Below are 24624 nucleotides of genomic sequence, written 5' to 3' on the forward strand. Positions count from 1 at the left end.
ATGCTCTTATATCGTTCTAGATATGTCACCTGGTGGTTCAAATGACCCGTAATTTTTTCTATATGGGCCTGTAGTCTATTTGAAGTCGGTTGGAAATATAAATATTTGGTCTATATAAAATATAAATATAGTTCTGCAACTTTATTACATAAACCTTTATAAAAACCAAATTGAAACTAGAGAAACAGTTGATTAAATAAAAAAAGGCAAAAAAGTCTACAATTTATAGTCCTTTTTCACAGTATCGAGCGTTGTTTTGTGAATTTCATCCACTAGATCAAATACAGCATCGCAAAACTATTCCAAATAAAATCAAACACTCACAAAAGCGAGTAACTAACAGACATTCCTATGTGCCTACACTAGTGGTCGTAGTAGAGTGGAGGGAGATAGTGGTAATGTGATTTTTTTTGGATATTTCTCCTTTTGAATTAGTTATTATTGTCATGTTACTCATTAAGTAAAGTACTTTCAACATAGGTTTAGTCATTTGATAAGCTTTCATCTGTAAAGCTGCGGAATATTTGCCTGTGTACACTTAATGATTACACCATATGTACATAAAAAGCACAGTGAAAATTAAAAACAGCCTTTTAAACTAAATTGTAAAAGCTGCTTTTTAATTTTTTCTAACTTTAATCCTACTAATATTATAAATGCGAAAGTTTATGAGAATGTGTGTGTGTTTGTTGGTCTTTCACACAAATACTACTGAACCGATTGCAATGAAATTTGGTACGTAGATAGCTGTAGGATTCAATCTATCAAACACGTAATTACAACAGATCTAAAAACACCTCTTCACTCTAAACCGTAATTTTTTTACCTGTATAATAGACTAGCTGCGCCCCGCGGTTTCACCCGCTTAAGTCCGTATTCCGTAGGAATATCGGGATAAAAAGTTGCCTATATGTTATTCCAGTTGTCCAGCTGTCTACATACCAAATTTCATTGCAACCGGCTCAGCAGTTTTTGCGTGAAAGAGCAACAATCACACACACATCCTTCCAAACTTTCGCATTTATAATTTTACTAGTAGGAAGGATAAACGTATCTACAGAAATATATCTACATACCTATAATTGAAAATCAATACCATTCAGGGAAGTCCCAACAGACAACAAATTAATAATGTGTCAATGATTCATCCTCATTCCATGTAAAAAGTTTTTAAATAACCTTTTTATTTGCTATTCGATCAGTAATATCATTGGGTTCATTCCACTCCGCTTGATTCGCTGATATGTCAATAACAGGACATGAGGTGAAATCGTGGTTCAAATTAATTGTTTATAATATTTCTTACACTCCAACGACGTATCGTGTCTATCGTGTCGTAACTGTTTAATGAGTGTCATTAAAAGAGTGATAAAATATAAGTCTGAATTTCTTAATTCGTCGATCCTTTACGAGATAGTTTTTGTTGGAAATAAATGGAATTTTCTCGAAGAAAATAGTGAAGTATTCAATCTGTAATTTGGATATAGATTGAATTATAATTCTGGGTTTCTTTGTTTATTGTTCATTGATTTGAAGTCGTATATATTAAGCTACGTATATTTATAAATTGTATTAATTATTATTAGTATATTTATAAATTGTTGTAACTGTGAAAATTTGTAATTTTTGTTAAATACTTAACTTTTCTAAAAGAATGTAAGACATTTAATAACCCTACGAACAAAGATAGACTCTACATTTAGGATTATATACATGTTACCGTTTAAACCCGTTTTTCTTTACAACCCATTTTCGCTAGTTTTAACTATTTCTAACTAAAAGTTCTGATGGATATAGTTGGGAGTACTATATCTCTAACTATCTCTAGACAAGAAAATCATATCATCAAATCGCTCCGACGTGAAAAAAAAACTAACTTGAACATTTTACTCATAATATTAGTAAGGATTTTATATGTAACCCATAATCAAAAATAACTGTTATATCACACGAATATAAGAATCTTCCAAAAATAATTATATGCAGAAAAAAGAGACAAGAATGGTATTTCCTAATTCGTACGATAACTCGTGTAAATACGTGCGACACTCGTAATGAACGCAATACAATGCGCTAAAGCTCGCTAAGTACAAAATGGTGTCTATGCATTACAAGCAATGAATGTATCATCTGTTTACGCTGTAGCTATTGTGAAGGTTGATATGTGAACGTTTTTAAATATGGCGGCGCGGATGCCCCGCCCGCTGGGTCGCTAACCCAAGTTCCTTTAACTGTTCTGGGCTATGTACCGTTTTTATTAAACCAAATAGAAAAATTTGTGGAATGCCATCCCTCTTCTATTTTGCTTATGAAATGGAATCACGCAAATAATTCTCAGAATTTATTATTTCGTGATATAAAAGTACAGTCTAAGCATATTGGCAGTTCGTAGCAAAAACATTGGTGAATGAATTTAGTGGAACGTTTTATTGATGAGTCATCAACTTCGATTTACTTGTTTTTGTCAAACAGCAGTCGATGTGTCACAGTCATTTAGGTTATTCAGCCGTTCAAATAATAAACCTCGTAGTTAAATAGTTTATTCACACATAATGCTGCTAAGACCCACTTATTACCCAGGATTATGAAAAATAGTTTACGACATAGTGTCGGACGTACTTAATGTAAATAAATTAATGGTATTTACATACAAATCGAAGGGGTTTGCTTATAGAAAAGTCTATAGATATATTAAATAATACATTTAGAATACTATAAGTATATTATCCTACTGATATTGTAAACGCGAAAGTTTGTAAGTGTGGATGAATGGGTGTTTGCGCTGTTCGCTTTATATTGCCCGTGGCTTGGTCCGCGGATGAAACCACGTGGCGCAGCTTGTAGTTAAATATATAGACATTTAAGATATTTGACGATTTTCTAATAATAGCCACCGCATTGAGGATTTACCAAATTAGTAACCGTTCCCGTGAGATATCTGTGAGATTTCCGGGATAAATCATATGTCCTTTCTCGGGTCTCAAACTGTCGCTACCATCCATAGCGGTTCAGTAGGCGGGAAGAGACAGACCGGGTTACTTTCGCATTATAACATTAATACGGATGTTCTCCAATCACAACTATTGGCAAAGTACACTTGCCAGCTACAAAAAATATTGCAAAGGGCATATCTTTAAGCGTCACAAGCAAATGAACGTATTCCTGGCAAAGAGTACCTTTACATCAAATATTAACGCTATTTCCGCAGAGTCTTCTCCGACATCGCTTGCAACGACAATAATTCATGTATTTCACTTCACATCAATGCTTTTACAGATGATTAAGTCACAGAATTACATGTATTCGCAAATTTAATTCAAATAATTTTATAATAGAAATCGAATTTCTTCTAATCTTTCGGTTTCATGTGCCTAAGGTACACCCAACGTTGCTACTATTGCCCGCCTCGTGAACAAATTTTTCTATTCTATAAAAATTTCTCACTCAGGAATAATATAGCTTTCTAGCGGTGAAAAAAAAAAAATCTAATAAGACTCGTCTTATTTCTCCTGTTGCGTTATCTACCGTCCAATTATTTATATATAAGCGTTATTTATATTTATTTATTGAGTACGAATTCGTCCCACCAGCGTGAAATAATATTCATACTATAATATATACAAAATAAATGATATCCAACATGTTATCGATGCCTAATTATGAATATAAAAATGTCAAAGCTAGCTATGTCAAAACAATGTAGCGCGCAAATGAGCAAGCGAGACAGATGCATAATATCATCCCTGTCTCCGTCACGGTTCCTCAACATTTAAGAGCAGTGACCTGGCATCTTATGAGTTGTGCCCATGTACCATGAAAATATATAAAGCAAGAATTTAATGTAAAATAGTGAAAAGGGTTCCATACAAATAACGTAAAGAGCAACTGCAAGTAAATTCGTTATCCATCCAATTTATAACCGTGCGAACGGTTGCTTGACTTCGATTTTTTAACAGTTGTTGTTAACACGTCAACAGTAACATATATAGTAATATATGCTATAATGCTCTGAAAATTGATATGCCGATTTAAAATTTATATACCATAATAAATGTTTGTGTATATTGCTTTGTATGTTGTGTGTGTGCGTGCGTGTGTGTGTATGTTTGTTACGCGACAACTGCACATACCTATAATGTCTTAATATATTTAAAATTTAAAGATATTGACAATATAAGATTTTGTAACAAGGAATATAATGTTATATTTTATAGGTACCACGTATGCTATAAATTAAATAACCCGCTCAGTGTCGCGTCGCAGTCGGGTATAAATTTGATAGATAACAGAAAACATCGACAACCCGGGCGGAGCCGGGGTGAGAAGCTAGCTTTACATACAATACAACAACCCCAAAACATTCTCCACATACACATTATGTACTAAGAAGTCGAAATTAATGAATATTCATTTATATTCATCATAAACTTCGCCCCAGCAAGTGGGAGTAACAAATCAAACTACTTGACAGGATAATTTTGCTAAGTTCATATTATGGAACTACAAAACACACATACAATGTATTTATCTTCCGATTCTAAAATGGGACCAGATAACCACAACTTCATATCAATCGATTGAATATCCAAGGAGTTATCGAGTTTCGGTTGAAAATAACAAAAAAACATTGTAACTTTAATAGAATTCCAAAAGTAAGTTTGTGTTTTACACCAAATTTTCTGAATCAATTTTAATTTTAGTACATTAATTGTTTATCTTATATATAAAATTCCCATGTCACATAGTTACAAAACTTCTCCAAAACGACTGGACCGATTGTTATGAAATTTTGTGTGCATATTGGATATCTCTGAGAATCGGCCAACGTCTGTTTTTCATACCCCTAAATGATAAGAGTAAGGCAGAACAGCGTTTGCCGGGTCAGCTAGTAACAGAATTAAATAAAGGGTGAAAAATCTGTAGAGCGCTCGACACTGTCTATGTATCCAAGGGATGGCGCGGACGTAAAGCTTTGCGTACAATCTGTATAGTTTCTATTGTATAGCCCTTGACTATATGAATAATAAACCCCTCAAAGATTACCTAAGAGGCACTGCACTGTGGACAAAAAGAGAGAGCCCGAGTTAAGCTGAGATACGGTCGTTTTGTCGACGGGTGGTCATTGGCATAGTCTATCCATACATTCGTTTAACGAAGAGGCTTAGACAGGTCAAGCGTATGGGAGGCAAGGGGCGAAACGCGGGTGGAAAGAACTACGAGCTACATACGCCATTGTTAGCAGCTCGGGACACTATTATACTAGCCCCAAGGCTGCCACTCGTATATGCTTAATTATTAGGTATTTGAAAGGAGACGTGAACTATATATATATATATATATATATATATATATATATATATATATATATATATGTAATAATTTCAATACATTCTTTTAAACTACTTGTAAGGGTTTCTGAATATCAGTTCTGTTTATATCTATTTTTTAGTCCGTTTCTGTTTATATTTATCATAATAATATAATGCCTCAGCATAACATCGACATATTTATGACTTTAAATATAAATCCATCAAAGGACGAAAACATGATTTACTATAACATAATTTAACAAAAAAATTTACACCGCGATATCAATCCTCGACATCTGATCATACCTGTTCCTTCAACATAATTTAAACCGATTAAAAAGTCTTAAATTTCGTCCTAAAAGTATCAAAATTAACAATTTGTAGGGAAAGCTCTAATAAATCACCCCCAGTCGTGATAAACGTAATTTATCCTCAATTCGGCAATACATCAATTCAAAACGAAATTATTTGCTTTCATTAGTCAAAATATTGAAAAAACCTATATTTGAAAATATTATAACTAATAAAAAAAAAATGATGTTGCAATATTTAAATTCCATATATCTAAATATAAAATGTAGTATAAAATAGGTATAATAAATATAATTATATCCATTTAATAAGTATAAACAATCTAAAAGCGACCATGCGACGGGATTTGAAACTGCGAATTTAAAAGCAATAATCCATGTATTTAACGTGTCTTACTTGCTAAAACCTCGTCATTATATGTATATACTTTTTCTTTTATTGGACAGCCCAAAAATATTGGGCCATAAGTAATGTTATTCTTCGTGATATTTATCCACGTTCCTACCACTAATGCCTTTTGTGGAACTTACTTTGATTTAATACTAGTTTTATTATATTCGTTATTAAATAACGGTACAGAACTAAACGTCTCTGAGTCATAATCTTTTATAGGCTTGTTTTCTTGTGTTCAGTTTATCACGTATATACTGAAACTGACCTTGTGATAAAGTACTACACTTATTTGACAGTTTAGATGCTGAAATATATAGCTCTTTAAATCCTGCTAATATTATAAACGCGAAAATTTGTAATTATGTAGACATGGATGGTTGTATGGATGTTTGTATGTTTCTCGCGGAAAACAGCTTATCGTGTCTATCTCGATACTAGATTAGCACATAGACTGTAATTGTTGTTAAACCAAACCTCACACGCTCTTTAAAGGTTGACTTACAAATAAAATAATTAAAATAATAATAAGATGCATACGTTTATTATAATTCTTTTTGCATAATCCTATTCATACTATAGTCCTTATTTATTTCTTTTTTAATACTAGAAATACACAAAACACTTCACGTGAAAAAGGAGCTACTTTGTGATCAATATCATGAGAAAGGAGACCAGAGGAATATAGACTACTTTTTACCGCGGTGCGCCTTGTAATTCCCATGAGAAGTCAGCGAGTGATGTTGCATGCATACAGCTATATATCTAGCAGTTCATTTCATTCCTAGATTTAGTTTCAGTAACTTGCCTTCTAATTCGTTAGCAAATTTACAATGAAACGCCTCGGTCGAGTGAAAACTTTGAGTTGCGTCCACAACTTTCATTGTGAACACTGCATTGCATATTAATGTTATTAATTTACTCCTTAATTAATATAATACAATATTTCATCGTCCGTTTGGTGAATATCTACGTCTCTTTATGACAAATCTCATTGTTCATTACCTAAATCCTATGTATTGTCTTTAAAAAAGGAGAAAGTTATCTTTGAAATAATGCAACAGATTTTAATGATTGTATTTTAATAGATGAAGATCAAAGAATGATTCAAGAGGAAGGTTTATATGTACAATAACATAGAAAAAGTTAAGGGAGAGGTTTTACACCGAATTTAACGCGTGCAAAGCTGCGGGTAAAAGCATGTTAGATTATTGTTTATCGTTATGTTTGATGATAAATAAACTCTCACCTTCCATTAAAGGTTACACGATAATACGATGAAACGAACATTCGATAAAACTGCATTGTATTAAAATGAAATATTTTCAAGTTGCCAATAATTAATGTTTTTAACCTTAATACGAATATTTTAAGAATTCCGTAGCGCTTATTAATACTAAAAGAATTGAGGAGGCCTTTCCATATCAGCTTCTCACGACGTAGTGGGTTATGTCACCGCCATATGAATAATATATTTGAATAATTAAATCCCTTCTATGTTAATATGCGAAATTACCTCTCTGTATTTATGTTTGTTTACGTCTAAACCATTGCACCGTTCTGGGTGAAATTCAGTACAAAGATAATTTGAGACCTATTAAAGGTTATAGAACTTACTATATTTAATTTACCAACAAAATGAATTAAGCTATTGATTATTATATCCCTCAATTTCTTTTTATAATCCAAAAAAAAACTAAGCTACTATTTTAATTGTTTTTTATCCTTTCTAAAACAATCATCTAGATACTTTTCTGCTCAACCAGGTGTTTACGATCTACCGTCATTTTATTTTATATTTTCCGTTCACGCGACTTGTGATCTGCTTTGTCATTGTGTTGTCTTAGCGTTTGAATATTGCGCACATGTAATACGATCTAAAATTTGATTTGAAAATTAATATAAACCTGTGTTATTGGAAGACATGTGTATATTGCTCATTGTTAACATTCAAGTTTAAGGAAATAAACAGAAAATTCATTTGTTATTGTTGTTTTATCATTTAAATTGGTAAACAAAGAAAATGAAGATGAAAGCCAGCAGCGATATATAAAGAGGGAGTTTTGTTCAGGTGCACGGTAGAGCCAGCGGTTCAGGACCCACCGTGGCCCGCTGCGGACCCCTGATGGCCCAGGGCGGGGTACAAGCCCTGGAGGCTATGCTGTTCGCGCTGGATGAGGCTTCCAGAGCTCAACTTCCACCTCCAGGCGTGAGACTTGGTGCTCTGGTTCTTGATGACTGTGATAGCGATACCAGGGGCTTGGAAATGGCTTTGGATTTTATTAAAGGTATACATTTAAAGTTTCTTTAACCTCTTTTATAACAAAAAAGAGTAGTTCCCACTCATAAAGAATACACAAAAAGGTACACTTTTACATTCATATTTTTATTTAGATCTTCTCTATCTATGTGTAGCATACTGCTGTGTTTCGTTCGGTGAGTGGGGGAGCCGGAGACCCACATCCTTTTCCTTACCCTTCCCAGTCCGTTCCTTTATTCTACTCGTCAATCCTTTCCTTATCCCTTTCTACTTCGAAGTCGGCAAAAAAACGTTTGCATACGTATTTTTTGCGTAGTTGGTATACACTTTTTACATAATGTTTGCTCTTTAAAAGCACCTCAAAGCGGTCACCCATCAACCAACTATCCGCGACCCGATTTAATAAACCTGGTTGTTTAGAGAGAAATTGTAATTAGCTATATGCACAACTCAAACTGTTTTTATTCCATGTGTCTGTATAAGTTATTTATTATTTATTATACTTTCAGACCTAGCAAAGGTGATGAAATATAATATTAAAAAATTGTGGTTAATTCAATGTAAATAAGGTCATTTTCAATACTTAATTTTTAAAACAGAAAATGATCTCATTAGACACTTACTAGACGCTCGTCCTGTCTCCTCCCGGGTATCAAGATTCCTGTTTTATCCCAAGGGAGCATTTAGTCGGGATATTAAGTCTCCTATCACCCAAGTCAGCTAATGCCCTGTCTGTATACCAAATTTCATCAAAATTTGTTCAGTAGTTTCAACGTGATTGACGGACTAACAACCAAACAAACAAATTTTCACATTTATAATATTAGTGTTAAATGTCACTTTGTATGAGTGATCTCTGGTATCATTAAACTAACTATGGAAATGTATGAAACAGTTACAAGTTACGCTTGGTTAAATCCTGAGTGACACTAGCTACATTTTTACAGTAGGACAAGAATCTGAGAAAAATAGGTTGCCAATGCGACAGATAACATAAAACTGGTACCAATGCATAAATCTCCTTTGTTTCGGGGAATGTGAGAACGAAACCGTTAAGCCGATGTTCTAGTTTTTAGGAAACTGCCTAATTTATTTAAGACTAGCTGCACCCCGCGGTTCCACCTGCGTAAGTACCCCCGTAGGAATATCGGGATAAAAAGTTGCCTATATGTTATTCCAGTTGTCCAGCTGTCTACGTACTAAATTTCTTTCCTATCGGTTCAATAGTTTTTGCGTGAAATAGCAACATACACACACACATCCTTACAAACTATCGCATTTATAGTATTAGTAGGATTGTATAGTCCGCGCGATGTGCCATGAAGTTTTGATTGTGAAGTTAATTGAGAAACGTTTAAACAATATGAAAAATTGATCACGAGGCGGGATTCCAACCTGCGTCTTTTCGCCAAACCGAAGCAACGCCTAGCCTCTCGGTCACCCGCAATCCCGCCTCAGCAATCGAATTTCTTCTTCTGTAAAGTTAGTTTATATGGATAGTTGGAGTTATTGGAATGCAAAGAGTAAAATTTACTGTTAATTAGGAAACGGCCAAAACGCATCTGCCATGTCTGGCTATGCATTGTTATAGCTTGAAATCGAAATATTATATTCATTTATAAGTACAACATTTTAAATGTGAACTGAACAAAAAAAAAACAAAGTGTGTTGGCATTACCAACATTTTTTTTTTTCTAATATAAGTGGAGATTCAGAAAGTAAAAAAAATAATAGACAACACATATAAAAATATGAAATATAGTTAAAAATAGCAATTCCAATATATATCTCACTGTAGTATCAAAATGAAAGAACCCCTAAATCAAACCAGATTTCTTACTACAAAAGTCCCTCTAAATTGAGTCTGAAATATCAATTTCATCTCCTCTCCAGAATCTCGAGGGACTTATTCGAAATATTTCGTGGAATGATAAAGGATGCATATTTTATTCATTCCCATTTCAGTATATTTTCTTATTTAAACAGCATTTTGCAACACAAATTTTCAAAGTATCGTGAACGAGGTGGTTCTAGCAGTTAAATAAAAATGTAATAAAGTGAAATATCGTTGTGAAACTCCGCAGCGTGCTATATACATTAAAATAGTCTCGTTCTTGTTTTCTTTCTATCATCTGTTATGATATCTCTATCACCTGTAATGATACAACATTATGATGGTATTTGATCACACAAAGCTATACATTTGTGCATCTCGTAACTATAAAAGTCCGAACATTGCACACTAGAACTCTATGCTAATTAAAAAAATTAATATTCAAATTGTGTGCAAATTATCCACCCTTGCACCAATGCGTAAAAACCAAGTTAAACAACCTAAATACTTGTCTAAGAACACTTTACCGACACTAGCCCTCGGCAAACTGGTGGTAGATTACCGCCTAAACACTTATAAAAAGTATGTAATGATGATGATGATGGTTAAATTATCACCATCCCCACAGGATCCATAAGCAATATCGATGATGAGGAATACGCATGCAACGCGACAGCAGTCAGGAAAGTGATATCTGGTGTGGTCGGAGCAGCGTCCAGCGTCACATCTGTACAAGTTGCCAATCTGCTGCGATTGTTCAAGATACCACAGGTAAATAAAAAATTAAAAATATCGTGTATTGGATCCACGTCGTATGCTTTACTATAGCAATGGTTAAAACTGGAAGGCTTCAAACAGATAAAGGTATGTTCTTATAATTTTGTTTTCATAAGCTTAGTTGAGCCATACAATATGAGCATGAAATCGTATTAAATAATTTAATTCTAACGTTATTAGAGTCTCTAATTATGACTATGGCAACAACATTTACTATTCTGATCAATATTGTATAATTTTGTTCTTATTAACAATGCAGCCTGCATGCAGAGATATATAACCGGTTATTCTGACCTTTTTATTCCTTTTAAGTTTAACAAAGAAACATTTGACACTAGGGCAGAAATACACAATTTTTTAAACAACACTTCTAACTTCTAGATTCAATCATTTAAATTTACTGAACAAGTTAAATTCCCCGACAAAACTCCAAGGATAAGATAGAAATAAAGACAAAAATAGCATCAAACTCGACACAAACCGTTAATTAAATCAAACCTTTCAACGTTGAATTTTATTTAACGTGCAATTAACTTTGAAACGACGATTTCAGTTGAAGCGAACACTTTAGAGAGTATAGTCCGGGCTGGTCAAAGGAGGTTTTATTTTGAAAACCTTTTTCTCGGGCACAATTTCAAATACCTTAGCACATTACCGTCTTGTTAATGATTATTAAAATATTAGATTTGGTTTAATAATTATTTTTAACACTAGACCGCGTTCGTATCGTCAGAACTAAACCAAATTTAAATTAGATTTCAAAATTGATTCACCCAGTAAAGGTAACAAACAGAGAAAAATGCAGTCCAATTCAGACCTCCTGCTTTTTTGGCAAGTCGTTTAAAAATACTAGTTTTATATATCTTCTTTTCCCTAGCGTCCACCCCCTTGATGTATTTCAATAACCGAGATGTTTTTTGGAAATAATTAAGACTCATTAATGAACCTTGTCGTTTTACCATATTTCTCATCACCTAGGTCTTATCAACGATCGCTTGTTCCAGGTATCATTCTTCTCCACGTCACCAGAGCTGTCAAACAAAGCACGCTTCGAGTATTTCACTAGAACAATACCATCAGATCTACATCAAGTGAAGGCAATGGTTGAAATCGTCAAGATACTCGGCTGGAGATACGTGTCTATCATTTATGAGGAATCCAATTATGGTATCAAGGTATTTTGCGTCACTTTGAACTGACTCCAACTCAAAATCAAACTCAAACATTTATATATGCAATAAAACTTCTTCTAGAAGCACTTTTGAAGCGTCATAAGTTTCTACAGGAAGAAGCTGATTGGGTGTTTGAGTTAGACAATTTATTGGGTCCTTCATTCCAATGCAAAATAGTAAAAATTTCTTGTGTTCTTTGTTAAAATTCGGGTATCCGAATTAATTTAATAAAGAAAGGAGAAAATATCTAGGTAGGTAACAGTTTTAAGGGATATTTGAAGTATTAAAAAAAAATTTCATTTAATTATATATGGAGATAAAGAGTCTCTATTTCGCAATGTCTGAATATCCATATTTTCTATATTATATCAACATTTCTGCAAATAAAAAAAATAATCTTAACATTCAAAGGTTTTCTTTGATAGTAAAAATGAATGAAAACAGGACATCTTTACATTCTACATACCTGAGTAAATAGAAAGTTTGTACTTAAAACTCCTGATTCATTCAAGCATATAAAATAAACACGCCTAGAAAAGTCTTCATTTCTACGTTTTAAGAATTCCAGATTCTAAGAACATAACATTCTTGGTTAAATCCGATGCTCTTTTACATTTTTCTTTTATATTTTTATATTTTAAATGTAAAGAAATGTTTTTATATGGCCACGAATAAACACGAAAGTTAATATTATTCTTTTGTGATTTTATAGCATAAAAGTTTCGCATTTGCAGTTTTCTCGAAATTTAATCCCTATTGAAACCTTACTTTGCATTGAAATGTTAAATTTAGTACTTAACATTAAGATTGAAAAATTTGTGACATAAATTATGTTCACAATAATGTTTTGACTCGTTTCATTACTAATGTGGGAGTCAAGTACGCTTCTAGATGAATTATGCCAGCTCGCATCGGTGTGTACCACACCGCCACAGAAGATCGATGTGTAATAGCGAACGCTACTGTATTTAGTTGTTGTTGACTGTATGTCGTGGGGGAGCCGAAGGTCTGTATCCTTTCCCCCATTGTTCAGTTGTTTCGTGTCGTCAGCTCTTTATTTATCCCTTAAAAATGGTCAACGCATATACAGGTGCACAAAAAAAATACTCTCAGGTCGTCCAGATCCGTTGTATGCTAGAAACACTATTCGGGCTATCATATACCAAAACGTAATAGCTTTAATACTATTACGTATTATACTTATAATATTTAGCACATAATGGTAAATAGTTGAACAATAAGACTTCAGAATAACCTAGAAATGACTGTATTGATACGAACGAGTGCCCAAGGGTTTGCAGTGCTAACAGAGAGCTAAGCTTTGCAGTCATTGCAAATTCTACATTCAATTGCTCTCGAGGGAAATAATTAGTGTTTGCTCCATGAAATCTATGTAGCAAACGATACTCGGGGATTATATTACAAAGACATTTTGATCGGGCAGTTGACCCACGGCTTACATAAACAAATAAGGGATTATTATGCAGTTAACTATATCTAAATCAGAATGGTAAATGACTCACTTGTAGTAAGGGAAAGTTTAAAAAAATGTTGTTAAGATTGTTAAGAAATTTAAATTTAATAGAAAATTTTATTATTGACCTTGTAGATACGCTACATGGTCAATATCCTTAGAGATATTATAGCCATTAAGCGTAGTCTTTTAACTTTGGTTGAAACAGAGATAATAATTTTTGTATGAGGGAATTGCGCATGCTTCGGCACGAATTGGGCCAGCTCGCACCTTGGAAAGTACCACACCCCCACGGAATTCGGTGAATGGGCGAGCCGGAGGTCCAGATCCTTTTCCTTACACTTGTCTGTCTTTTCCTTTGTTTTTCTCGTCAATCCTTTCTTAATCCTTCGAATTCAAAGTCGGCAATCTATTTGTAGAGGCGTAAATAAGCTAAATAAGTTAGGCAATTTTTTACCAAAGTAAAAAATGATTTTGTTCTCGAAAATATTGATAAATTTCAATCACCATAACTGGATAGTTAGATCTGACACAAACATTTTCATTTCTTTTCGTTTGATGTTATTGTATGTTAAATTTAAAACATTTTAATTAAAATTATTACAGCAATAATACACAAAGCCAATTCATACCGTATATCGAATTACATTTTAATATAAACAGCTTGGTTCATCACATTTATTTAAATACCCATCTGGGAAATTATTAACATTTGAAATGGTTCTTGTAAATAATGGTCTGATTAAAGCAGTAATAAAATAATTCATCATGAAACAGTTTATTATCAAGCTTTTATCTCTTATTTTCATTACTCATATGCTTACATTATTTGTATGATTTCCGGGACAACAAACTATCTCTTTAAACATATGTTGAGTAAAGAACTTTGTAGCGATAGGTCAAAAATATTCTTCAGTAAAAGAGCATTTTAACGACAGCCTTTGAGTATCCTTTGGGTTAAAACGTAAACAAACAAAGAAAAAGCGTCCCTGTTATTTTTTTATTCATTAGAGCCTACCTCTTCCTTAAAAACAGGACCTTCAAGGACTGTTGTGAGGGCTCATTGGCGGTGGTGATCACTCCAGTAGGCGACCCACCAGGTCGTTTTCCTGCTTTTTCATAAAGAAATATATATACTTTCAATGAAAATATCACCTTCGTTCCTTCACAATTTGCATAATAATGACTGTATAGTGAACATGGGGTCACGAGATAAAATATACAACACCTCTGTTGATACCTTTAAGGTAAACGATTATTTCACTAAGCTTGGAATATGAGATATCCATGTCAAACTCAAATAGATGTGACATAATATGAGAAGAAGCGAATTTAAACTCTATTCTATAGTGTTAAAGCTGTCAAAAGAATTCTCCGTTCATGGATTGCCATGCATCATTGTGCCGTGGGAATTGATTTTGCTTAAATCCCATCGAAAAGTTTAATGGATTCAACATCACACTGTACAGTTAGTCATGTATTTTACACTTTGAACATATGAAGTGCATTCTAAGCAAGTGCATTCCGGTCATTGACCTGCATTTGTCCTGTCTTCAGGCAACTGTCAAAGGCGTTAATTATGGCCGTTAGCTATCTTTTTTTTGTAACTTTCTTATTTTTTTATAAGATCCTTCTTATAAGACAACAAAAAACGAATCCAGTTCAGTTATATATTTTTACAAAGGGGACAATAATTATCTCTTAGAATGACTGATACCCTAACATATTCATATGCCCATAACCCTAACAGTTTAAGCATACTCTGATGAAAACGGTTGAATGAATGAATGAATGAAAATTCTTTATTGCGTAAAAAATTCAAAAATAAGCTTGACCTTTGAACCTTTTTGAATATGACCTTTGTTTTATATAAGTTCTCGAACTGTTCCCTATTTCAGTTTTTGTATGCACGAAATTAATTAGCAAGTATGATAAAGGAAAACTATTGCATTTTTTTCCATTTCAGTTCAAATAAGTTATGTCATAGGGTAATTTAATGAACTTTGATTTTCATTAGGAAAATTAAATTTAAAGCATTGTAATAGAACATAATTTATACATGTGTAGTATTTAACAACAACAATTTACTAATTTACTAACTAATAATAAAAAATTACACAATCGCCCCAAAAAAATTGATAAATACATCTGTTGTTGTCATCTAAAATATAGAAACAAATTCGATTTAGACGTACATATAACACAGAATTACAAACTTTAGCTAAAAAAACAGATTCCCCCATTCATCCGTCGTCCGCAATTACTTTAATAGCGCTTGAAAATAATTGGAAAACGTCAAAGGGTGAATCAGATTTCTGGTCTGGAATTTTCTAATTTTTCGAACGCCCTTTTTAATATTTTCATAAAATCAGATAACTTTCTAACCAATTTAATTTCATGCATATATAATATGGGTATTCTCAGTCTGAAAATATCATATTAGATTGCAAAAGAAATTACGACTTGAACCTACGGAGAAATTTGCTTCAATCTTTACCATGTACTAAATACCTGTCTTCTTTTACTTTGCAAGTATATCAAGTAAAATCTTTTTTTTTAATTATATTTCATAAATTGAGCACTTGTTACATCTACACCAATACAGATAAATTATTCTGAAAACATATCGAAATCTAAACATGTTGTTCATGTATTAGATCTCAACTAAACAGAGCGGGGGCGTGGGGTAGGAATTTTCCACTTTGATTAATTGCCTTATGCGAGACTGTTCAAATATTGACTATATAATATAAATATACTGGACAATTAGTTACTTAGTGCAGGAAAAATATAATTAAATACAACTTTTGATTAGATAATCAAAAAAAATAAAAGCTCAATCTAAAATTCCTAAATATCAGAAAACCTATACAATAGGAAAATTTCCAAAGAACAATGCCAATTTAAAATTGTTTCGCATATAATTTGTTATTTTAACTTAAAGTTAAATTAAACAGAATATATTTTGGATCTCTGAAACATAAATATTCAAACCGTCTTAAATAGTTATGATTCGTATAAAAACCAATTAACAATATAATAAAACTTAAAAAACAAATCATTCGCCTAACTACATCATATTTAGACTTCTTTTTTCTTGGTTATTTGCAGGCTTTCGAAGAACTGGAAACGTTGTTAGCGCGAAATGACATCTGCATCGCTGTTAAAGAGAGATTGGCGAAGGACTCTGGAGCGGCTGACGAGAAAGAATACGATGATATCGTGGAAAGGCTCTTATCGCGACCTAGAGCTAGAGGTTTGGATTATATCTAGCTTTGTGAAATCTAAGAAATATGTAAAATAGTACAAATAGATTTGTGTACATTTTTTTCAGACGAGTTTTTAAATTATATCACGCATGCATTTGTTATAAACATTCCGTTTTGTACGACGCCTACTTTCTGATCGTCTGATAGAAATGGCTCAATAGCGATAAGACCGCCTTCTAACCGCAACCTCTCTATATTTAATTTTTTTTTTATTTCTTTGTGTACAATAAATAACTTTTTTATGTCCGTCCGTCGTGTTATTGTTAACCAATTATCATTCACAAAGCGTCATGTTATTTCTTCGTTGCTACAACTAACGTGATCGTTTTCATTAGAGCCAAAAAACTAATTTCGAGAATCTATTAGTATGACCGTAATATATTGTGAGCTATTTTTCTCTTGATAAACCCTGTCTATGCATAACATGTACGTACTAAATAGTTAACTCCAAATTGAAGATAAATAAAATGTTTGATAAATAAAATCAACAATGTTTAGCAAACATTTCTAAATATTCCAGGTGTAATTGTTTTTGGGTCAGACCAAGAAGTAGCAGGCGTAATGGCAGCCGTACAACGCAAGGGGGCTGGCAGAACCTTCGGCTGGGTTGGCTCTGACGGCTGGAGTGCCAGGGCTTTGGTAGCAGCTGGAAACGAACCAGTGGTAGAAGGAACTATTAGTGTTCAGCCTCAAGCGAACCCAGTGAGGGGTTTCAAGGAATACTTCCTGGGACTAACGCCAGAGAACAACCCGAGGAATCCTTGGTTTGTCGGTAATCATTTGAATGATTAAATGATGAGGATACACTGCAAATTATGACTTATTGTAGACTACAGGAATCTTGGGGATAGTTTGGCAACATCTCTGATTTATTTTATACTTTTCAACATTTATAATTTTTTTTTACAATTACTACATTTAGTTTCAGGCTATATAAATGTTAGTTTTGATGTGGAATATGGAATGCTATATTCAAAGTACATAACCTTACTTTAAGACTTCTAAGTCATTATTTCTTTTTCTTATAACCCCAGTGCCCCAATTAAACTATACGTATTAACCAACTCACCAATAATTATCCTTATCCATCTCTTCTCAGCCTTTGTGTGTCCACTGCTGGACGTAGGCCTCTCCTATGGCACGCCATTTGGCCCGATTAAAAGTTTCTTGCTGCCAGTTTTTGCCTGCTACCTTTTGTATGTCATCACTCCACCGAGTCACACCTTATCCATAGTAATATTGTAAAGAAGTAAGATTTAAGAGTTTCTGACGTTGTACGAGGAACAAAAATAATCTCAGAAACTACTGGACTGATTTCCAAATATCACCCTATGATTTGTACGTCATCCCTAAATGCTATATTCTTTATGTATTATAATGTAAATGAACGTTGATTTCTTTTGTTGTAAAGAATTCTGGGAGGAGCAGTTCCGTTGTCGCTACGCGGGTGCGCCTCGCACTCCCTTTAACATAAACTACAAGCCTTGCACGGGCAAAGAGAGACTCTCAGCGGACAACACTGAGTTTGAAGCGCAACTCCAATTTGTGGCTGATGCGGTCTGGGCTTTTGTGTTTGCCATCAGGTATACATAGTAATATTATTGTGACTTTACTACGATTGTATTTATCGCTGTAAAATAAATAAATAAATAAATCGAATGGGAGGCGTTGTGTTGTATATTAAAAAGTGAAGACCCGAAGTCCCCGTATGGGGACCCCTGGGGTATGGGGCAAATGATATAAATATGTTTCATTGATCGATTTTCGTTATTGGCAAGTAGGTGATCAGCCTTCTGTGTCCCAGTACCAAGGAGGTGGAGGTTGTATATTATCTTCATCGAAATAAGAATGTACTGCAATTCTACACAACTGCCTATGATGTAGTCAGTTGATAACTCTAATACTAGGCTCAAAATGATAAAAGAGTCATATTATTTGTGTACTGAACACGTCTTTGTAGGGACTTTCGTTTCCGAATCAAGGGCTTTTTTTGTTCAGGGATATGCACAGCGATTTATGTGGTGGAAGGCCTGGTTTATGTGAGGCGATGCGACCAGTGAACGGTCCCACTCTACTGCGGTATCTACGGCAAGTGCGCTTCACAGGTAGGAGACTTTATAGAATATGAAAATGTTACAGGGTAATCTACTAGGGAAGCGCGCACCATCCTAGGTTTGTAACAGGCGAGATCGTGCTCTTTTGCTTTCCAATAGTAGAAATAATTTTAAAGAAAACTTCTTTATGTAATGGAATGGAAACGAAGTCAAAGGACAAAACTTAAGAGGTAAGACGAATACCTAAATCAAAGTAAGAACAAAACTTCATGACGAGGCGTGGTTACTCAGCACATGGTTGCCGATATGCAATGATTGTAACATATCCGTATATCCGTTTATCTTCACTACATAGTATAAAACAAAGTCGCTTTCTCTGTCCCTGTGTACCTATGCACGCTTAAATATTTAAAACTACGCAAGGATTTTGATGAGGTTTTTTTTTAATAGATAGAGTGATTCAAGAGGAAGGTTTATATGTATAATAACATCAATAAAACTAGAACAGAACACTTTACAGCGAGCGTGGTTACGGGGATTTCGATACGAAACGAATTCGTAAAATCCGTTTAAAAGTCTTTAATTTCTAAATGTATAATACTCGCGTAAAATCAAACACAAGAAAGTACTATCAATAAAACTATTCGGAATTAACGCGTGCGAAGCCACGGGCAAAAGCTAGTATTTACTATATTGTTTTCATTAATATTAGTACTTCACAGGATTAAGCGGGGACGAATTTCATTTCGACCAGTATGGGGATGGACCAGCTAGATACAATATCCTGCATTTCAAACAAATCACGCGAGGTGTGTATCGATGGATAAGAGTTGGGAAATATCTAGATGGAGAGCTGCAACTGAATATGGATGGTAAGACTTTATATATTTAATTTAGAGTACAATTAAACTAGCTTCAAAGTCTAGTAGCTACCAATTTTCGTTTAAAAGTCCATTGGGGGTGTCCCACCGGTAGTATCTATAGTTTTGTAAATGCTGATTACGGAAAAATACACAACAAAACGACGAACAAAATTTTTTAAGCGACTTTTTCTTTTAATGTTTACGTCGCTAACTTCAACATTCAACAATAAATATGGATTTTAACTGTAGATATTCAATTCAAATGGGGCGAAGCGCGGCCGCCGGAGTCGGTGTGCAGCGCGGAGTGCGAGCTGGGGCAGGCCAAGCAGTACGTGGAGGGTGAGAGCTGCTGCTGGCACTGCTTCAACTGCACCCAGTATGAGGTACGTGATAGGTGATACCGGTCTGACACGTGACTATCTAATGCATGTATAGTGCGATTAGAAATTACTAGCTGCGCCCCGCGGTTTCACATGCATAAATCCGTTTGTCGTAGGAATATCGGGATAAAAAGTTGCCTATAGGTTATTCTAGTTGTCCAGCTGTCTACGTACCAAATTTCATTGCAATCGGTTCAGTAGTTTTTGCATAAAAGAGTAACAAACACAGACACACATCCTTACAAATTTTCGCATTTATAATATTAGTAGGATCTTATTCGTCAACATTTAGAAGGGAGAAAAATTGAAACATTTTTACCGAATCGTGATTAACAAATTTTATTTCAGATAAGGTCGCCATATTCAGAAACAGCATGTGTGGAGTGCCCCAGAGGCACGCTACCAGACGCAGCGCGCACGCGATGTGCCCCAATACCGGAATTATATCTCCAACCCTCGTCACCAGCTGCTATTGGAGCTATGACTTTTTCCGCTCTTGGTATCATACTGACCATGTAAGAAGCCATTATAAGTTTATATGCAGTCTTTTTAGACTACTTATTGATTGCAAATGTGTTGTTTGTCCCATTTAGATGTATGGAGCAAATAAATTGTTATTGGTAGAATGGTCGGAATAAGTGTTTTTCATAGGTCTCATCTTTTTATGTTTTAAGTTTGAAATTAGTGTTTTCGTTGAATGAAGGTGTTAGACACGATATAAAGATTTGTTTTTTTCTGAGTTGTTTTTTATTACAAACTCACATTTCAGCTTGATCGTAACCTTGTGGATACTTAGAAGCAGCACGCCAGTGGTACGCGCCAGCGGACGGGAGTTATCCTTCGTGCTACTAACCGGGATACTGATGTGTTACTTGGTTACCTTTGCACTTGTCCTTCGGCCTACTGACTTGCTATGTTCTATACAAAGGTGAGTTTAGTTTTTCCTTTAAATAGATTTAAAATATCTTGTTGAGAATTCCTATGTTTAGTAATGGGGCGGCCATTGTGAGGCGTTTATTGAAATACTTCTTGTTAGATTTCCTTCTCCTCACCCTTCCCAGTCCATTTCTTCTTTTCAGTCGTCACTGATTGCCTTATTCCTTTCCTCTTATAACCGGGCAGCGCATTCGCAGAGGCTCATGGGCGTTGGTGATCGCTTAGCATCAGGCGAATCACCAGCTCAGTTACCCGCTTATGAAACAAAATTTTCAACTTGATCGTTTCACTTGAATACCTCACGTAATTAACAGAATGCCTCCGAATTTATAGCATACATAATACTATACTATTATAGTCATGATATTTCAGTTCATATAATTGTTATATTCATATTTTGTTATAAATTATCATCCACACGAAATATTCAGTTATCCAATTAACCGTTAATTCATGTCTTTAGGTTCGGAACAGGATTCTGTTTCACAGTGGTGTATGCAGCTCTTCTCACCAAGACTAACAGAATTGCCCGAATATTTGACGCAAGCAAACATTCTGCACGGCGGCCATCTTTAATATCACCAAAGTCACAACTCTTGATATGTTCCATATTGGTTTCAATTCAGGTTGGTAGTTTCTTAAACTTATTGAAACAGAGTATAATTTTTCATTTTCATTCAATATATTCACTATTTTGATGACCACATACCGGTATCCCAACGATGTCTTCTTTTATCGTGTAGCGAGCATTGGTATGGTGGATATGAATAATATGTAATGAATTAAAAAATTGTTTTTTTATTTTACACGCTTGTCTGATCTCGAATATCAACTATTTGAGTAAAGTCCGAGGTTGTTACCACAGAACCGACTCTACTCTTTTCCACAGTAGTTCCAGAAAAACGATTATTATTGTTATAATTAAATAAATCATTGTCAGGTCGTGATAGTGGTTGTATGGCAGCTAGCCTCACCGGCGCGCGCGATCCACCACTACCCAACCAGAGAGGACAATATGCTAGTCTGTGACTCGTACGTGGACGCGTCGTATACCATCGCATTCTTCTACCCTGTGGTTCTGATTGTGGTGTGCACGGTGTATGCGGTGCTCACGAGGAAGATTCCGGAAGCTTTTAATGAAAGCAAGCATATAGGTATAACTTGCTGAGCCGGCAAATGCTGTTCTGCCCTACTCTTATCATTTAGGGGTATGAAAAGACGATATCGACCGATTCTCAACGCTAACCGAAATGTGCACAAAATTTCATGAAAATCGGTCCAGCCGTTTGGAGCCATATGTATGAGAACGAACATAACACGTTTTATCAAAAATAGTTTACAATAAACAACATTGAATGGTACTTCAAACTTTTATGATCCTGGCTTTGACTGGGTGACTTTCTCTGTCACTAAATAGCAAAATTAAGTAGAACATGGTCATTGTTAGCAATAAATTGTATTGCCGAAAGATCACAGACCTTAAATGTATCAATTTATATTAAGAACACAGAACATTCTTACTCTTAATGAACGGGAAGAAAAAATTTGAATATGTTATATTCCTAAAATTACCCACCAATTGAATAAAGATTCCACCAGCTAATACTAATGAAAGAAACGAATTTATAATAACACGAAGCTATATGGCATTATGTAACCACTCTAACAAGAATGTTTTTTCAGGCTTCACAATGTACACAACTTGTGTAATATGGCTCGCCTTCGTTCCACTATATTTTGGCACGGCGAGTCACGTGCCGCTGCGTGTCACAAGCATGGCCGTCACCATCTCACTCAGCGCTAGCGTCACGCTGGCGTGTCTGTTCGCACCAAAAGTACGTTTTAAGTTTAAGTTCTAAAGATTCTACAAAAACTATCCTAAAGATTATGTGTTCTGTTCTTTAATCTCATTAGTTTCCACTATTTATCCATTCAGAAGATAGTTGAGGAAAGGATGATAAGCATAATCCTGCTATACTACTAATCCTATCCTACTATCCTACTATTATTATAAATGTGAAAGTTTGTAAGGATGTGTGTGTGTTTGTTGCTCTTTCACGCAAAAACTACTGAACCGATTACAATGAAATGTAGTACGTAGTTAGCTGGAGAACTGGAATAACATATAAGCAACTTTTATCCCGATATTCTTATGGGGTTACAGTCTTACGCTGGTGAAACAGCGGGGCACAGCTAGTTGATGATAATCCTCGATAGATATATGCATAGAGTTTCGTAAGGCCTTGTACATGGTTACTGGCTAACTTGTCATACATAACAGAATGTAATATAAAAAAAAACATATTTACAAACACATACAATATATAAGAACACCTAAAGTAGATTTTTACTTTAGGTGTTCCTCAAGGCTTGTAGCTGTGATATGCTTTACTTCTATTTTCTATTAACAATTAATTGTCTTATAAAATTAATAGTAAAATGTACGTAGAAAATCCCTGGGTTTCCCCTATGTACAATGATACTTCGCTAATTAAGATTACAAGGGGTAATCCACATGGTCACTATGATAGTTTTCAGCAAAAAAGTGCATCTTGCATTCGATGAGATGGTCATTTTATAATATGTATATAGATGTACATAATTCTCATTCGTCCGGAGCGCAACGTACGCGCCAATATGATGACCTCGAAGTGGCGCGGCGGGAACGCGCGCGGCGCCGCGCCGGGCGCCGTGTGCGCCGCGCTGGTGGGCGCCGCGCCCTTACCGCGCCCTGCCGCCACGCCCTCCACAGACCTGTCCACGCTGGACGCGGGTACGTATCAACAAGCGTGGAGACTGAATAAACGTTATACAAGAATGGTTACGAGTTCCATACTTGCATAACGTGCTCCTAATGTCTTCTTATTTTAGTTCTTCCTCCTCCAGTTTGAAAACGTCTGTTAAAACTTACAGCAATTTTACAAATATGTAATATGTACTTTCCTCATACAGTACAAACATTTGTAGAACGTCAAGTCACCTCATAAATCTATCTAAACTTATACTATAAAGTGGACTCCTTTGTAACGTTTTCAGGCAAAAACCACTGGACCGAAAAAATTTATCATTTATCATTTATCTTTTATTATTAGAGAGTTGCATTCACTGAGTAACATAGGCTAAATACGTACCACGGGCGAAACCAGAGCGAACAGCTACTATACTGTATAAGTATACACTACGTCGTCTATCGTACTGGGCATTCAATCGTCAGGAGTAGATAAAGTATCAATATACTGTAATAAAGAAAGTCGAATACATATGTATAGATAAAAAGACATTTAATAGAGTAAAAGTTTCCAATTCCAGAGCGATCAACATCCACAGACCGCCAGGTCCAAACGGACGACCTGAACAGTCCGACCACTAACCAGAATGGGCTATGTCTAGATGCTAAAAAGCTAGCCGAGCTCACTAGTGGTCTGCCGGCCTTTGAGGCGGGGGTCGTGCGCCGGCGCGCGGCGGCCGAACCAGCTGTGCGCGTCGCCGTCGCCGTCGTGGGCGGGCGCGTCAACTTATAGCCTAGGTTGGCTAGACTGCCTGTGTTGGTCTGACCTTTCTAGCTATAGGAGGAAACATGGCTCAAGTTGGAAA

General features: G+C 34.9%; 1 protein-coding gene across 1 annotated transcript in view; it reads left to right on the plus strand.

The window, feature by feature from the left end:
- LOC119830919 (metabotropic glutamate receptor 2-like) overlaps window positions 1-24624 on the plus strand; it is a 29381-nt gene extending 4757 nt beyond the window's left edge. Inside the window, exons 2-17 of the mRNA XM_038354107.1 lie at window positions 8083-8299; window positions 10734-10876; window positions 11887-12057; window positions 16640-16784; window positions 17318-17569; window positions 18209-18380; window positions 18796-18902; window positions 19574-19723; window positions 19964-20097; window positions 20443-20609; window positions 20864-21022; window positions 21494-21656; window positions 21971-22184; window positions 22714-22865; window positions 23623-23803; window positions 24340-24624. Of these exons, the coding sequence (XP_038210035.1) occupies window positions 8083-8299; window positions 10734-10876; window positions 11887-12057; window positions 16640-16784; window positions 17318-17569; window positions 18209-18380; window positions 18796-18902; window positions 19574-19723; window positions 19964-20097; window positions 20443-20609; window positions 20864-21022; window positions 21494-21656; window positions 21971-22184; window positions 22714-22865; window positions 23623-23803; window positions 24340-24551 (2739 nt within the window). The 3' untranslated portion in view covers window positions 24552-24624. The remainder of the gene's footprint in view (window positions 1-8082; window positions 8300-10733; window positions 10877-11886; window positions 12058-16639; window positions 16785-17317; window positions 17570-18208; window positions 18381-18795; window positions 18903-19573; window positions 19724-19963; window positions 20098-20442; window positions 20610-20863; window positions 21023-21493; window positions 21657-21970; window positions 22185-22713; window positions 22866-23622; window positions 23804-24339) is intronic.

This window comes from Zerene cesonia, chromosome 12, assembly GCF_012273895.1.
Source record: "Zerene cesonia ecotype Mississippi chromosome 12, Zerene_cesonia_1.1, whole genome shotgun sequence".
NCBI lineage: Eukaryota > Metazoa > Arthropoda > Insecta > Lepidoptera > Pieridae > Zerene > Zerene cesonia.